The sequence below is a fragment of the Mugil cephalus genome, chromosome 13 (assembly GCF_022458985.1).
Source record: "Mugil cephalus isolate CIBA_MC_2020 chromosome 13, CIBA_Mcephalus_1.1, whole genome shotgun sequence".
NCBI lineage: Eukaryota > Metazoa > Chordata > Actinopteri > Mugiliformes > Mugilidae > Mugil > Mugil cephalus.
Window position 1 is genome coordinate 2,040,513 of NC_061782.1, and position 17,590 is coordinate 2,058,102.

Below are 17,590 nucleotides of genomic sequence, written 5' to 3' on the forward strand. Positions count from 1 at the left end.
ACCATGAAGCCAACACTGGACACCAGACCAAAACAATAAATGATCCTCAAAGTTTTCCTCAATTTTTCCTCTAATTTACTCTTCTTAATCACCCAAACAATCATGCAGAGGAACTGAACCAGATCAGAAATGAGGAGGTTGATGACGTAGAGTGGAGCACCGTGATCCTTTCTGACCTGCAGGAAAACATTGGTAAAAGGAACTAAAGCAGTTGTTAACATGTTCTGAACTTCACCTCCTCCAAATATGACATCTGGCTCTGAGCAGAAACTGCAGTCAGAGACATTTATCCATCTAAGAACCAGATGAATCAAGACTTTTACACCTGAGCCGAGTCAAAGACAATCATTTACTGACAGACTGTACACAACACATCATTATAAATACACACATCTGTTATAATGGACTCACCAGAGAAGACAGTGAGTAGATGGCCAGGAGGGTCAAAGGAAGGCTGATGCATATAACGACTAAAGTGGAAACATATAAGATGAATGCAGCTTCAACTGTAAAGCAGTCAATGGTGCAGTACTGGTAATAGTTGTGTTCATTGTTGTTGAAGCTGTTGTTGTTTTCTTCACAACTTTCGTTCCATGTGGTGCTGTTGTTGAAATGTGCCATTGTTCAGTTTGAATCCTGGTGTTTGAGAGATTAGAGAGATTATCTGTCTGATGTCATTCAGTGATGTCCATGAAGCTTTGAGGTATACGTTGAACACAGTATACCTTTAGTTCAGTATAAATGTTGGAGAGAAACAAGGAGGAAGAAAGAAACAACTGCAGGATAAAGGTGTTCAGTACGTATGTGAACAATCAATGATGAATGATGGAATAAATTCACTTTTTTGTTGTTTTTCATGAAATTGTGTTTAGCTTCTTTATAAACAGTCAACTAGGTAAAATAACATCAACTTAGGACAAATAAGCCCTAATAACACCTAAAACTTTAACCTCTATTGTTCCCCATTCCTCCAGCAGTTTAACCAACACCGTCCTCACATCTGCTACTGTTCACAACCACAATTCAACACAACTGCCACAAGAACAATGCACTGGACTCTGCACTGCTGCAGGCTCACACTCCATCTACACACCCCATACAGCCCCCTCCACCAGTTTGCTTGTTCCTCGGTTACTTAAGGCAATGTTACTGTATGTGTCACTGGGTGACTGTATAAGGTGATGACAAGATTGTGTGTTTTAATGTATTTTATATTGTCATTACAATATAAGTTAGTTGCAAAGTAGGAGAATATCAGAGTAGCAGCACGATTCAGTGTTATTTGATTTATAGTTTCAATAACAAAACAAATTGTCTCAAGACGTTTTACAAAACCTGATCTTAAAATATAACAGGAAAAAACCTTGAGCAGAACCCAAGTGAACAGTAACATGTCACAGTTTTTTAAAGTTTTAATTCAACTATATTTTTCATGCTGGAATGTTATTTTTATGGTCTCTTTCTATTATAGTGTATATACATAAGTGAAATACCCGAATACTTCCTCCACACATTCTTCATACCTACATTTAAAAGCTACTTTGATTGTGGCATTTTCAACATTTACTTTCATGTATTTAAATTTTGTTATTTCTTAATAATCACTACATGTGAGATGTTTTAATATATTTACCTTTAAAAGTTAAAAAGATCTCACCTGAATGAGTTCCTCTCACTGGTGTTGGTTCTGTCCTCTGCAACTAAACAATCTACGGCAGAATGTGACACGAAGGAAGGTTCACATATTCAAATCTGCTCACATGAGGAAGTGAGATATGTGGTCAGATATAATTAAAATGATCACAGGAATCATCGCGTAAGATATCAACAAATTATTTCAACAAAACATCCTCCAAGAATCATCTAAAACAGACTTTCTATTTGTACATATTGAGAGTATATTTATATTGAGAGATTGTTCTGTCTTCTTTATCTTTGTTCCAACATTTTTTTTTTGTTTGTGTGAATTTATAAATTACAGAGACACAGTGTGTTCAGTGTTCATGTGTCACATCTATTTTACCTAGCAGCTCATTTACCTATCCTGTGCAACAAACAACAACGTGTCCTGTTTTCAGTCAGAGTTACAGTCATGGTTCATGAAACCTGCTGAAGGTGTTGAGGTCTGGAAACATATCAGATGAGGTGAGTAAATATAATATGTCAGTCCATGATCAGCTGTCAGTGATTACATTAAGACTGTGTTTCAGTGATCAAGCTGAACAATGTCACTATCAATATCACATCATCATCATCAATATGAATCAGTCTGTGAGATCTTCTACTAAAACATCCAACTAACAAACATGCATGAATAAAGAATGTAGAAAGTGCTGAGTTTGTTTTCTCTTCTCATCTTTATTCCCAGAGATAGAAACAGACTGAATGTTTACACATGGATGATGAGCAAATGAAAGTATTTTCAGACAAGGAAGCATCACATTTCTCTTTTCCTGCTTCTAAAACACAATGATTAATTTGAAATAATATACAAATAAATAATAGCAATCTGAAAAATATATAGAGGTAAATAGAAATATCAGAACATTCTGTATATACAGTGTGGATAGGTTGTTCAAGATCAGGCAGTCCAAAAAAAGCAGATTATTTGTGCAAAGAAATAAAATCAGAGGACACACTGATTACAATGATATTGGCATGAATTTAGTAGAATATATCATCCATAGCATAGTAAAACCACTAAATTATATCTCGAATCAATTAATTCAAACAGGCATATTTCCAGATCAAATGGAAATTGCAAAGTTCATTCCCATTTACAAAAACAGAGACAAGCATTCTTTAACAAATAATTGAGCCGTGGATTAATTAACTCTCTTGTAAACAGGTATCACTATGTTGCTACAGGTTGAATGTGGTGTTCCACAAGGATCGGTACTGGGTGCAAGATTATTTATACTGTACATAAATGATATCTGTAATGTGTCTAATTTGTTAAATTTTGTCTCATTTGGAGATGATACTAACTTGTTTTGTTCCAGTAAAAATGTTGAACTGTAGCTGGATTCTGTGGAAACTGAGTTATATATTTTTGAAAGAATGAATTATCAGGAAATGTAAATGAAACTAAATAGACGATCTTAGGAAAATCATACAATTAATATTAAGGTTCAAAATGAGAATAAATTCTTGTGACTTGTTATTGACCATAAATTATGTTGGAAACCACATATTGTTTATATTAAGTTTATATTAAACACTTCAGGTTTATATTGTCTCTTGCAATCTTATATGAAGAAATTCTTCATACAAATTTGCTACAACATCATATTATCCCATCATACTACTATACACTACTTACTGATCTCATTTATTTGCTTCAGAAAAGAGCAATTAGAATCATCAATAGAGTTTATTGTCAGGAAACCACAAACAAATTATTCATAACTTGTCAAATTCTCAGATAGAAGAAACTTGTAGATTTCAAAATATCACTGTTGATGTACAAGGTACATATCAATCTACTACCACTACATATCCAGAAGTTGTTTTTATAAAAGACAGAGTGTGTATGAACTGAGAGGAAGCTGTGTGTTCTCATAGAATTCTTTGGAAATGGATAGATGAGATGTGAGTATATATGTAAACTAAACTAAACCAGAGACTTCTGCCTGGATCTCTGTGTTCTGCAGTCAGAAATGACAGCAGCAGCACCACCTGCTGGCCACTACCTCCTACTACAACAACTAAACTAAAACTTCTACTTCCTGCCTACATGAAGCTGACTGTGTACATGCTGTCGTTATTCATGCTGTTCATCTGGTGATTCCTGAAGCTGCATTCTGCAACAATACAGTGAGGCCAAAATCTTGTCTGTGGTTCCTTTCATCATGAAAATGTACAAAATCAAGTCTGCAAGAGGACTAAAAAGACGAAGAATGTCAGACGCAAGCAAGAGATCGTGGTTGATTATTTGGCCTGCCAGTAACAAAATGACAGTGGGCATGAACAGCAGTATGTAAATAAGCAGCACTACGACCAAAACTGCCACAATTCTTTGTTTTTCATCAGAGGAGACACTGATGGATCCAGACAGGGCTTTAAGAGTCCCACCCAGGGAGAAGATGAACAGAGGGAGGGGGAGGAGGAGGTAGACACCTAAGACGGGTTGTGTGATCAAAACATCAACCCAGAAATACAACGGGATGATACAAACAGGAGGAAGGATCCAGACTAGGACACAGACCACCACAGAGATCTTGATGGTTCTTCTGAATCTGTACCACAGCGGCCAGACGATGAGCAAATACCTGTAATGAAAGACAGACACACATAGACAGTCTTTGAGGAGCATCAGAATTATAGACTAATAAAATGGTTAGACACAGAGGTAGATACACACAAACTGGATCAGACAGATAGTTACCTTTCTAGGGAGATACACACCATGAAGCCAACGCTGGACAACAGACCACAGTAATAAAGATAAAAGAAAAGGAGTTTCTCTGAGTTATTTTTGTCAGCCACCCAAACAATCATGCAGAGGAACTGAACCAGATCAGAAACGAGGAGGTTGATGATGTAGAGTGGAGCACCGTGATCCTTTCTGACCTGCAGGAAAACATTGGTAAAAGGAACTAAAGCAGTTGTTAACATGTTCTGAACTTCACCTCCTCCAAATATGACATCTGGCTCTGAGCAGAAACTGCAGTCAGAGACATTTATCCATCAAGAACCAGATGAACCAAGACTTTTACACCTGAGCCGAGTCAAAGACAATCATTTACTGACAGACTGTACACAACACATCAATATAAATAACACACATCTGTTATAATGGACTCACCAGAGAAGACAGTGAGTAGATGGCCAGTAGGTCAAAGGAAGGCTGATGCAGATGATGATCATTATAAAAACATATAGGATGAATCCCTCTTTTCTTCAAAGCAGAAAAAACCGTTACAAAATCTAAAATATGAGTGTTGATGTTGAAATGTTCCATTCTTCAGTGTGAATTCTGAGTCCTCACTCTAGAGTTGGTCTGTTCTCCATCTAAACAGTCCACAGCAGAATGTGACATAGGAGCTACACTTAAACAAATTCGTTCATATGAGGAAGTGATATATTTGGTCAGATAGAATCAATGTGACAGAAGTAATCAGAAAGACGTCAGCAGACATGCTCTCAATGGAAACATCTTCTGAAAATCATATTAACACTTCAAATTCATACACACTTGATAAAAAATCAAGTTTAATATTTAGCCAAGGAACATGAAATGTTTATACATAGGATTGTTATTCTTTTCTTTGCAACATTTAAAATAAGATGGAGAAGTTCCTTTCAACCTTTAATATAAAGCAAAAAACTCATCATATCTGTAAATTTACTACTTATTGAGTCATAATTTCCACATGTACAGAGCTCAGTGACGGATAAAGAGTGGTTCAGTTTTCTTGATCGTTATCAGAGGAAATCTTTATATAAAGTTGTAATAAGTTGCGCTGTATGTTTTGGCGAAACCTCAACCCCCTAACTGACAGTCCAAACTATACACTGATGCACAACTCACTCAAACCTCAACCAATGATTAAAAAAAACATCAGATAGAAACCTTGGTAAGGTCGTCTAATTTTAAGCCCATTGATATTTGAAAACACTACTTTTTTAGGTTTTACCAGGACAACATCAGGGCGTATTTACACAAAGTATTGGTATCAGATCATTTTACTCAGTATCGGATGGGAACGGAAATCGGTGATATCAAACGTCACTAGTTTCAAGAAACATTCATAATTGTATTGTGATCCATGAAACTCTCAGGTTCTGTTCACTCCTCCTCCTCTAAAATCCTGTCAGGCTGTTTCTTGTGTTGCCTGATTGATTAATTTCTCGCCAAACTGTACGTCTTTCAATTTGTAAATATTGTAAAAAAAAAAATAAAAATGCTGGGATATTATTTTTATAGTCTCTTACGTACACAAGTAACATATCTGAACACTTCTTCCACACATTCTTCACACTTACATTTCAAATCTGCTTTGATTGTCACATTTTCAATTTTTTTTCATATATTTAACTTTGTTTCGTTATTTCTGAATAATTAGTTTATCTGACTTAAAGTTAAAAGTTAAAAAGTTCCTCCCACTGGTGTTGGTTCTGTCCTCTGCATCTAAACAGTCTACAGCAGAATGTGACATGTAGGAAGTTTCACATATTCAAATCTGCTCATATGAGGAAGTGAGATATGAAGTTAGATATAAGTAAAATGATCCCAGGAATCATCACGCAAGATATCATCAAATATTATTTCAACAAAACATCCTCCAAGAATTATTTAAAACAGACTTTCTACCAATGTCCAGTTTGAAGGTTTGTTTCATCTTTAATTTTATGTTCCAGCAAATATTTTCATTTGTGTGAATTTATAAATTATTATGATCAGTGTTCATACAGAACATCTTTATTTTCCTGAGAACTCTGTTAAAAAGATAAACAGCAGCTCTTTTGCCTCCAGTGTGAAAAGGTGTTTGCCCCTTCCTGGTTTCTTTTTTTTTTTTTGCATATTTATCACAAATGTAAATGTAAAGTAGAGATAACACAAGTGAACACAAGTAACAGTTTTAAATGAACTGTGACTGATATTTAAATTTGTCTTATACATCATGAAAATGTATAAAATCAAGTCTGCAAGAGGACTCAACTGAACAAGAATGTAACACACAGTGCTGAATCTAGAGGTCATTCTGATTTCTACTGCTAGTAACCTAATGACAGTGGGCAGGAACAGCAGGATGTAAATAAGCAGCACTACGACCAAAACTGCCACAATTCTTCGTTTTTCATCAGAGGAGACACTGATGGATCCAGACAGGGCTTTAAGAGTCCCACCCAGGAAGAAGATGAACAGAGGGAGGGGGAGGAAGAAGAAGATGGCAGCGAAGAACCGTGTGATGTAATAACCAACGCATAAATACACTGGAGGAAAAAAACAGGAGGAAGGATCCAGACTAGGACACAGACCACCACATAAGTCTTGATGGTTCTTCTGAATCTGTACCACAGCGGCCAGACGATGACCAGATACCTGTAATGACAGACAGACACACACAGACAGTCTTTGAGGAGCATCAGAATTATAGACTAATAAAATGGTTAGACACAGACGTAGATACACACAAACTGGATCAGACAGATAGTTACCTTTCTAGGGAGATACACACCATGAAGCCAACACTGGACAACAGACCAAAACAATAAATGAGTATCAAAGTTTCCCACAATTTTGCCTCTAATTTATTCTTCTTAGCCACCCAAACAATCATGCAGAGGAGCTGAACCAGATCAGAAATGAGGAGGTTGATGACGTAGACCGGAGCACCGTGATCCTTTCTGACCTGCAGGAAAACATTGGTAAAAGGAACTAAAGCAGTTGTTAACATGTTCTGAACTTCACCTCCTCCAAATATGACATCTGGCTCTGAGCAGAAACTGCAGTCAGAGACATTTATCCATCTAAGAACCAGATGAACCAAGACTTTTACACCTGAGCCGAGTCAAAGACAATCATTTACTGACAGACTGTACACAACACATCATTATAAAAACACTCATCTGTTATAATGGACTCACCAGAGAAGACAGTGAGTAGATGGCCAGTAGGATCAAAGGAAGACTGATGCAGATAACGACTATTGTGGAAACATATAAGATTAATGCATCTTTGCCTGTAAAGCAGCCAATGGTGCAGTACTGGTAATAGTTGTGTTCATAGTAGTTGAAGCTGTTGTAGATTTCTTCATAACTTTCGTTCCATGTGGTGCTGATGTTGAAATATTCCATTGTTCAGTTTGAATCCTGGTGTTTGAGAGATTAGAGAGATTATCTGTCTGAAGTCATTCAGTGATGTCCATGACGCTTTGAGGTGTACGTTGAACACAGTATACCTTTAGTTCAGTATAAATGTTGGAGAGAAACAAGGAGGAAGAAAGAAACAACTGCAGGATAAAGGTGTTCAGTACGTATGTGAACAATCAATGATGAATGATGGAATAAAAGAACTTTTCTGTTATTATTCATGAAATTGTGTTTAGCTTCTTTATAAACAGTCAACTCGGTAAAATAACATCAACTTAGGACAAATAAGCCCTAATACCGCCTAAAACTTTAACCTCTATTGTTCCCCATTCCTCCAGCAGTTTAACCAACACCGTCCTCACATCTACTACTGTTCACAACCACAATTCAACACAACTGCCACAAGAACAATGCACTGGACTCTGCACTGCTGCAGGCTCACACTCCATCTACACACCCTATACAGCCCCCTCCACCAGTTTGCTTGTTCCTCGGTTACTTAAGGCAATGTTACTGTATGTGTCACTGGGTGACTGTATAAGGTGATGGCAAGATTGTGTGTTTTAATGTATTTTATATTGTCATTGCATCTTAGTTGCAAAGTAGGAGAATATCAGAGTAGCAGCACGATTCAGTGTTATTTGATTTATAGTTTCAATAACAAAAAAAATTGTCTCAAGACGTTTTACAAAACCTGATCTTAAAATATAACAGGAAAAAACCTTGAGCAGAACCCAACTGAACAGTAACACGTCACAGTTTTTTAAAGTTTTAATTCAACTATATTTTTCATGCTGGAATGTTATTTTTATGGTCTCTTTCTATTATAGTGTATATACATAAGTGAAATACCCGAATACTTCCTCCACACATTCTTCATACCTACATTTACAAGCTGCTTTGATTGTGGCATTTTCAACATTTACTTTCATGTATTTAAATTTTGTTATTTCTTAATAATCACTACATGTGAGATGTTTTAATATATTTACCTTTAAAAGTTAAAAAGATCTCACCTGAATGAGTTCCTCTCACTGGTGTTGTTCTGTCCTCTGCATCTAAACAATCTACAGCAGAATGTGACATGTAGGAAGGTTCACATATTCAAATCTGCTCATATGAGGAAATGAGATATGAGGTCAGATATAATTAAAATGATCACAGGAATCATCATGACAGATATCAACAAATATTATTTCAACAAAACATCCTCCAAGAATCATTTAAAACAGACTTTCTATCACTGTCCAGTTTGTGTTTTTGTTTCACCTTTTGTTTATGTAAATTTATAAATTACAGAGACACAATGTGATCAGTGTTCATACATCACAACTTTTCCTGGTGAACTCCGTATTAACATAAACAGCAGCTCATTTACCTACAGTGTGAAAAGGTGTTTGCCCCTTCCTGGATTCTTATTTATTTATTCGCTTGCATGTTTGTCACAAATGTAAATACAAGACAAAGATAACACAAGTAAACACAAGTAACAGTTTTAAATGAACGTTTGGGAGACAAACTACTTCTATTTCGCAAAAACATGGGCTAAACATTTTTTCCACCACTGTATATATGTACATACATGAACACACACAGTGAACACATCCCAGTGAGCGTGGAGCTTTTAGGTGTTTGCTCAAGGACCCTCAGTCATGGACATAGAGGAGATTGAACCAATAACCTCAGAAACAAAACTGCTTCTCTAACCACTAGGTCACAGCCAACTTAACAGTAACATGTTACAGTTTTTAACTTTTTAATTCAACTATATTTTCCATGCAGGAATATTATCTTTATAGTCTCTTTCTACTATAGTACATGTTCATAAGTAACATATCTGAACACTTCTTCCACACATTCTTCACACCCACATTTGAAATCTGCTTTGATTGTCACATTTTCAACCTTTATTTTCTTATACTTAACTTTTCGTTTGTTATTTCTTGATAATCACCTTATCTTAGTTAAAGTTAAAAGTTAAAATATGTCTCACTGGTGTTGGTTCTGTCCTCTGCATCTAAACAGTCTACAGCAGAACGTGACATGTAGGAAGGTTCATATATTCAAATCTGCTCATATGAGGAAGTGAGGTATCAGATATGAGGTGAATAAATATAATATGTCAGTCCATGATCAGCTGTCAGTGATTATCACATTAAGACTGTGTTTCAGTGATCAAGCTGAACAATGTCACTATCAATATCACATCATCATCATCAATATGAATCAGTCTGTGAGATCTTCTACTAAAACATCCAACTAATAAACATGCATGAATAAAGAATGTAGAAAGTGCTGAGTTTGTTTTCTGTTCTCATCTTTATTCCCAGAGATAAAAACAGACTGAATGTTTAAACATGGATGATGAGCAAATGAAAGTATTTTCAGACAAGGAAGCATCACATTTCTCTTTTCCTGCTTCTAAAACACAATGATTAATTTGAAATAATATACAAATAAATAATAGCAATCTGAAAAATATATAGAGGTAAATAGAAATATCAGGACATTCTGTATATACAGTGTGGATAGGTTGTTCAAGATCAGGCAGTCCAAAAAAAGCAGATTATTTGTGCAAAGAAATAAAATCAGAGGACACACTGATTACAATGATATTGGAATGAAATTAGTAGAATATATCATCCATAGCATAGTAAAACCACTAACTTATATCTTGAATCAATTAATTCAAACAGGCATATTTCCAGATCAAATGGAAATTGCAAAGTTCATTCCCATTTACAAAAACAGAGACAAGCATTCTTTAACAAATAATTGAGCCGTGGATTAATTAACTCTCTTGTAAACAGGTATCAGTATGTTGCTACAGGTTGAATGTGGTGTTCCACAAGGATCGGTACTGGCTGCAAGATTATTTATACTGTACATAAATGATATCTGTAATGTGTCTAATTTGTTAAATTTTGTCTCATTTGGAGATGATACTAACTTGTTTTGTTCCAGTAAAAATGTTGAACTGTAGCTGGATTCTGTGGAAACTGAGTTATATATTTTTGAAAGAATGAATTATCAGGAAATGTAAATGAAACTAAATAGACGATCTTAGGAAAATCATACAATTAATATTAAGGTTCAAAATGAGAATACATTCTTGTGACTTGTTATTGAACATAAATTATGTTGGAAACCACATATTGTTTATATTAAGTTTATATTAAACACTTCAGGTTTATATTGTCTCTTGCAATCTTATATGAAGAAATTCTTCATACAAATTTGCTACAACATCATATTATCCCCTCATACTACTATACACTACTTACTGATCACTAATCTCATTTATTTGCTTCAGAAAAGAGCAATTAGAATTATCAATAGAGTTTATTGTCAGGAAACCACAAACAAATTATTCATAACTTGTCAAAATTCTCAGATAGAAGAAACTTGTAGATTTCAAAATATCACTGTTGATGTACAAGGTACATATCAATCTACTACCACTACATATCCAGAAGTTGTTTCATAAAAGACAGAGTGTGTATGAACTGAGAGGAAGCTGTGTGTTCTCATAGAAATCTTTGGAAATGGATAGATGAGATGTGAGTATATATGTAAACTAAACTAAACCAGAGACTTCTGCCTGGATCTCTGTGTTCTGCAGTCAGAAATGACAGCAGCAGCACCACCTGCTGGCCACTACCTCCTACTGCAACAACTAAACAAAACTTCTACTTCCTGCCTACATGAAGCTGACTGTGTACATGCTGTCGTTATTCATGCTGTTCATCTGGTGATTCCTGAAGCTGCATTCTGCAACAACACAGTGAGGCCAAAATCTTGTCTGTGGTTCCTTTCATCATGAAAATGTACAAAATCAAGTCTGCAAGAGGACTAAAAAGACGAAGAATGTCAGACGCAAGCAAGAGATCGTGGTTGATTATTTGGCCTGCCAGTAACAAAATGACAGTGGGCATGAACAGCAGTATGTAAATAAGCAGCACTACGACCAAAACTGCCACAATTCTTTGTTTTTCATCAGAAGAGACACTGATGGATCCAGACAGGGCTATAAGAGTCCCACCCAGGGAGAAGATGAACAGAGGGAGGGGGAGGAGGAGGTAGACACCTAAGACGGGTTGTGTGATCAAAACATCAACCCAGAAATACAACGGGATGATACAAACAGGAGGAAGGATCCAGACTAGGACACAGACCACCACAGAGATCTTGATGTTTCTTCTGAATCTGTACCACAGCGGCCAGACGATGACCAGATACCTGTAATGACAGACAGACACACATAGACAGTCTTTGAGGAGCATCAGAATTATAGACTAATAAAATGGTCAGACACAGACGTAGATACACACAAACTGGATCAGACACATAGTTACCTTTCTAGGGAGATACACACCATGAAGCCAACACTGGACAACAGACCACAGTAATAAAGATAAAAGAAAAGGAGTTTCTCTGAGTTATTTTTGTCAGCCACCCAAACAATCATGCAGAGGAACTGAACCAGATCAGAAATGAGGAGGTTGATGACGTAGAGTGGAGCACCATGATCCTTTCTGACCTGCAGGAAAACATTGGTAAAAGGAATTAAAGCAGTTGTTAACATGTTCTGAACTTCACCTTCTCCAAATATGACATGTGGCTCTGAGCAGAAACTGCAGTCAGAGACATTTATCCATCTAAGAACCAGATGAACCAAGACTTTTACACCTGAGCCGAGTCAAAGACAATCATTTACTGACAGACTGTACACAACACATCATTATAAATACACACATCTGTTATAATGGACTCACCAGAGAAGACAGTGAGTAGATGGCCAGTAGGGTCAAAGGAAGGCTGATGCAGACGATGATCAGTATAAAAACATATAGGATGAATCCCTCTTTTTCTTCAAAGCAGAAAAAACCGTTACAAAATCTAAAATATGAGGTGTTGATGTTGAAATGTTCCATTCTTCAGTGTGAATTCTGAGTCCTCACTCTAGAGTTGGTTCTGTTCTCTGCATCTAAACAGTCCACAGCAGAATGTGACATATAGGAAGCTACACTTAAACAAATTCGTTCATATGAGGAAGTGATATATTTGGTCAGATAGGATCAATGTGACAGAAGTAATCAGGAAAGACGTCAGCAGACATGCTCTCAATGGAAACATCTTCTGAGAATCATTTAACACTTCAAATTCATACACACTTGATAAAAAATCAACTTCAATATTTAGCCAAGGGAAACATGAAATGTTTATACATAGGATTGTTATTCTTTTCTTTGCAACATTTAAAATAAGATGGAGAAGTTCCTTTCAACCTTATATAAAGCAAAAAACTCATCATTCTGTTATTTACTCACTTATTGAGTCATAATTTCCACATGTTCAGAGCTCAGTGACGGATAAAGAGTTGTTCAGTTTTCTTGATCGTTATCAGGAGGAAATCTTTATATCAGTGTGATAAGTTGCTGCTGTATGTTTTGCGAAACCTCAACCCCCTGAACTGACAGTCCAGAGACTATACACTGATGCACAACTCAACTCAAACCTCAACCAGATGATAAAAAAACACTGATAGAAACCTGTGGTAGGTTGTGTCTTATTTTTAGCCCATTGATTTGAAATACACTACTTTTTTAGGTTTACCAGACACATCAGGGCGTATTTACACAAAGTATTGGTATCAGATCATTTTACTCAGTATCGGATGGGAACGGAAATCAGTGATATCAAACGTCACTAGTTTCAAGAAACATTCATAATTGTATTGTGATCCATGAAACTCTCAGGTTCTGTTCACTCCTCCTCCTCTAAAATCCTGTCAGGCTGTTTCTTGTGTTGCCTGATTGATTAATTTCTCGCCAAACTGTACGTCTTTCAATTTGTAAATATTGTAAAAAAAAAAATAAAAAATGCTGGAATATTATTTTTATAGTCTCTTAAGTACACAAGTAACATATCTGAACACTTCTTCCACACATTCTTCACACTTACATTTCAAATCTGCTTTGATTGTCACATTTTCAATTTTTTTCATATATTTAACTTTGTTTCATTATTTCTGAATAATTAGTTTATCTGACTTAAAGTTAAAAGTTAAAAAGTTCCTCCCACTGGTGTTGGTTCTGTCCTCTGCATCTAAACAGTCTACAGCAGAATGTGACATGTAGGAAGTTTCACATATTCAAATCTGCTCATATGAGGAAGTGAGATATGAAGTCAGATATAAGTAAAATGATCCCAGGAATCATCACGCAAGATATCATCCAATATTATTTCAACAAAACATCCTCCAAGAATTATTTAAAACAGACTTTCTACCAATGTCCAGTTTGAAGCTTTGTTTCATCTTTAATTTTATGTTCCAGCAAATATTTTCATTTGTGTGAATTTATAAATTATTATGATCAGTGTTCATACAGAACATCTTTATTTTCCTGAGAACTCTGTTAAAAAGATAAACAGCAGCTCTTTTGCCTCCAGTGTGAAAAGGTGTTTGCCCTTCCTGGTTTCTTTTTTTTTTTTTGCATATTTATCACAAATGTAAATGTAAAGTAGAGATAACACAAGTGAACACAAGTAACAGTTTTAAATGAACTGTGACTGATATTTAAATTTGTCTTATACATCATGAAAATGTATAAAATCAAGTCTGCAAGAGGACTCAACTGAACAAGAATGTAACACACAGTGCTGAATCTAGAGGTCATTCTGATTTCTACTGCTAGTAACCTAATGACAGTGGGCAGGAACAGCAGGATGTAAATAAGCAGCACTACGACCAAAACTGCCACAATTCTTCGTTTTTCATCAGAGGAGACTCTGATGGATCCAGACAGGGCTTTAAGAGTCCCACCCAGGAAGAAGATGAACAGAGGGAGGAGGAGGTAGACACCTACGATGGTTTGTGTCTTCAGAAAACCCAAACTGTAATAGAATGGGAGGAAAAAAACAGGAGGAAGGATCCAGACTAGGACACAGACCACCACAGAGGTCTTGATGTTTCTTCTGAATCTGTACCACAGCGGCCAGACGATGAACAAATACCTGTAATGAAAGACAGACACACATAGACAGTCTTTGAGGAGCATCAGAATTATAGACTAATAAAATGGTTAGACACAGACGTAGATACACACAAACTGGATCAGACAGATAGTTACCTTTCTAGGGAGATACACACCATGAAGCCAACACTGGACAACAGACAATAACAGTAAATGATCATTAAAGTTTCTTTAAAGTTTCTCATTCTTCTTAGTCACCCAAATAATCATGCAGAGGAACTGAACCAGATCAGAAATGAGGAGGTTGATGACGTAGAGTGGAGCACCGTGATCCTTTCTGACCTGCAGGAAAACATTGGTAAAAGGAACTAAAGCAGTTGTTAACATGTTCTGAACTTCACCTCCTCCAAATATGACATCTGGCTCTGAGCAGAAACTGCAGTCAGAGACATTTATCCATCTAAGAACCAGAATCAATGAATCAAGACGTTTACACCTGAGCCGAGTCAAAGACAATCATTTACTGACAGACTGTACACAACACATCATTATAAATACACACATCTGTTATAATGGACTCACCAGAGAAGACAGTGAGTAGATGGCCAGTAGGGTCAAAGGAAGGCTGATGCAGATAACGACTATTGTGGAAACATATAAGATTAATGCATCTTTGCCTGTAAAGCAGCCAATGGTGCAGTACAGATAATAGTTGTGTTCATAGTAGTTGAAGCTGTTGTAGATTTCTTCATAACTTTCGTTCCATGTGGTGCTGATGTTGAAATATTCCATTGTTCAGTTTGAATCCTGGTGTTTGAGAGATTAGAGAGATTATCTGCCTGAATTCCAGGGGATTAAAGAACAATTAATCGCTCATAAAGAACACAAATTAACTTCTTGGCGCGTAAGCAACGTGGATAGTACTGTTCTCCTCCACAGATGAGAAAGAGACTTGTCGGCGCCCGGGACTACCTGGAGTGAGATGGTTCTGTCCTCTACATCCAAACAGTTTACAGCAGAACGTGACATGTAGGAAGGTTCGTATATTCAAATCTGCTCATATGAGGAAATGAGAAATGAGGTCAGATATAATTAAAATGACCACAGGAATCATTATGACAGATATCAGCAAATATAGTTTCAACAAAACATCCTCCAAGATAAATACTGAGAATATTAGTAATCATGCTTCACTTTCCCCTTTTATTTAGTTTATTAGCTCCTTGTTAAATAGTCAAGACATAAGTTAGGGGGTTGTCTTGTATCAATGCTATCATGCATAGGCCTACTGATTAACATTAGCAATAATGAAATGTTTGTTTTACGTGAATTATTCCAAACTGTATTTGCCACAACGGGACGTGGATCGAACCTCTCAGTTATAATTCCCGTTAGTTAGATAGATAGGAGCATCGGTATGCAAATTGCCTTGAGGCGAGGTCCGGTTTCTCCAAAACACTACTCCCCAGGGGTTTATTAACCAGAGCCCTCTGGGAATAGTTAACTTTTGTTTTAAAGTTTTTAGTTTTGTTTGGGTTTTTAGTAAGATCCTTATTCTTTATGTCTTTTGCATAATCGATGTTATCTGTCATATCTGTTCTGATATGTCGTCTTTTTGAGCCTGAGCTTTGGTTTTGTACATTTTTGTTTGTCGCGTAAAGTCTAAGTCCCAAAGGACTTATTCATTTTTATTTTTGAAATTTGTTCTTTTCCACAAATGCCCAACTCACACAGGAGAGTAATAACGGATTTCGCAACAAATCCACGGCAGAAGACCTCAACAGGGCGCACACGGGCGCTCCAGCCTCGCTGCTCCGCTTCTGATGCCAACTCCGCATATATATCTCTCTTTCGCTCATTCGCCTCTTCAAGTCTGTCTTCCCACGGGACAGTTAACTCTAACACAAAATACACTATCCTTTCTTTCTCAGACCACAACAGCACGTCCGGTCTTTTGAGGGTCACGGCTATCTGTTGTGGGACGCTCAAGCCACCATCTAGGACGGTCCTCAGCTCCCAGGCTCCGCCCACACTTAGCTGCCCTGCATTATGCCTGAGTCTCACTTTTCTGGCCTTATCTCCCTCCTGAACAAACATAATATGCTTATTCTCCTTTCTAGCAGTTGGGGAATTTTGCTTCAATCTGTTTTTCCTCAATTGCAGCTGCTAAGCATTTCAGAACCTGGTTGTGGCGCCAGGTGTATCTTCCTTGGGAGAGACTAACCCTACAACCTGACAAAATGTGGCTGAGCGTATACACACAAGAACAAAGTGGGCAGGCAGCATCCACATTTTAACTATTTTAATTTGCATTCCACACTGTATATATTTCTCTATATATAAAAGAGAAATGAGATATGAGGTCAAACATAATGAAAATGATCACAGGAATCATCACAATAGATTTCAACCCACAATTATTTCAGCAAAACATCCTCTGAGAATCATTTAAAACAGACTTTCTGTCAATATCCAGTTTATGTTTTTGTTTCATCTTCTTTATTTTTATGTTGCACCTTTTGTTTGTGTGAATTTATAAATTACAGAGACTCAGTGTGATCAGTGTTCATACATCAGATCTTTTCCCAGGGAACGCTGTAAAAACATAAACAGCAGTTCATTTACCTACAGTGTGAAAAGGTGTTTTTTTTTGTAACGGTGTATTTTACTTTTTCATTTGTTTTGCATGTTTATCGCAAATGTAAATACAAGACAAAGATAACACAAGTAAACAGTAACAGTTTTAAATGAACGTTTGGGAGACAAACTGCTTCTATTTCACAAAAACATGGGCT

General features: G+C 36.5%; 1 protein-coding gene and 1 pseudogene across 1 annotated transcript; both read right to left on the bottom strand.

The window, feature by feature from the left end:
• The window catches only part of LOC125019028, a 25,054-nt pseudogene extending 10,917 nt beyond the window's left edge, over positions 1–14,137 (bottom strand).
• A 297-nt stretch (positions 14,138–14,434) lies between these two features.
• On the bottom strand, positions 14,435–15,587 carry LOC125019029 (mas-related G-protein coupled receptor member X1-like). Its single transcript, XM_047603532.1, is given in 5 exon segments — positions 14,435–14,440; positions 14,511–14,835; positions 14,952–15,028; positions 15,030–15,137; positions 15,378–15,587. Coding segments are annotated over 5 exon segments (726 nt in total).
• Positions 15,588–17,590: the final 2,003 nt, after the last annotated feature.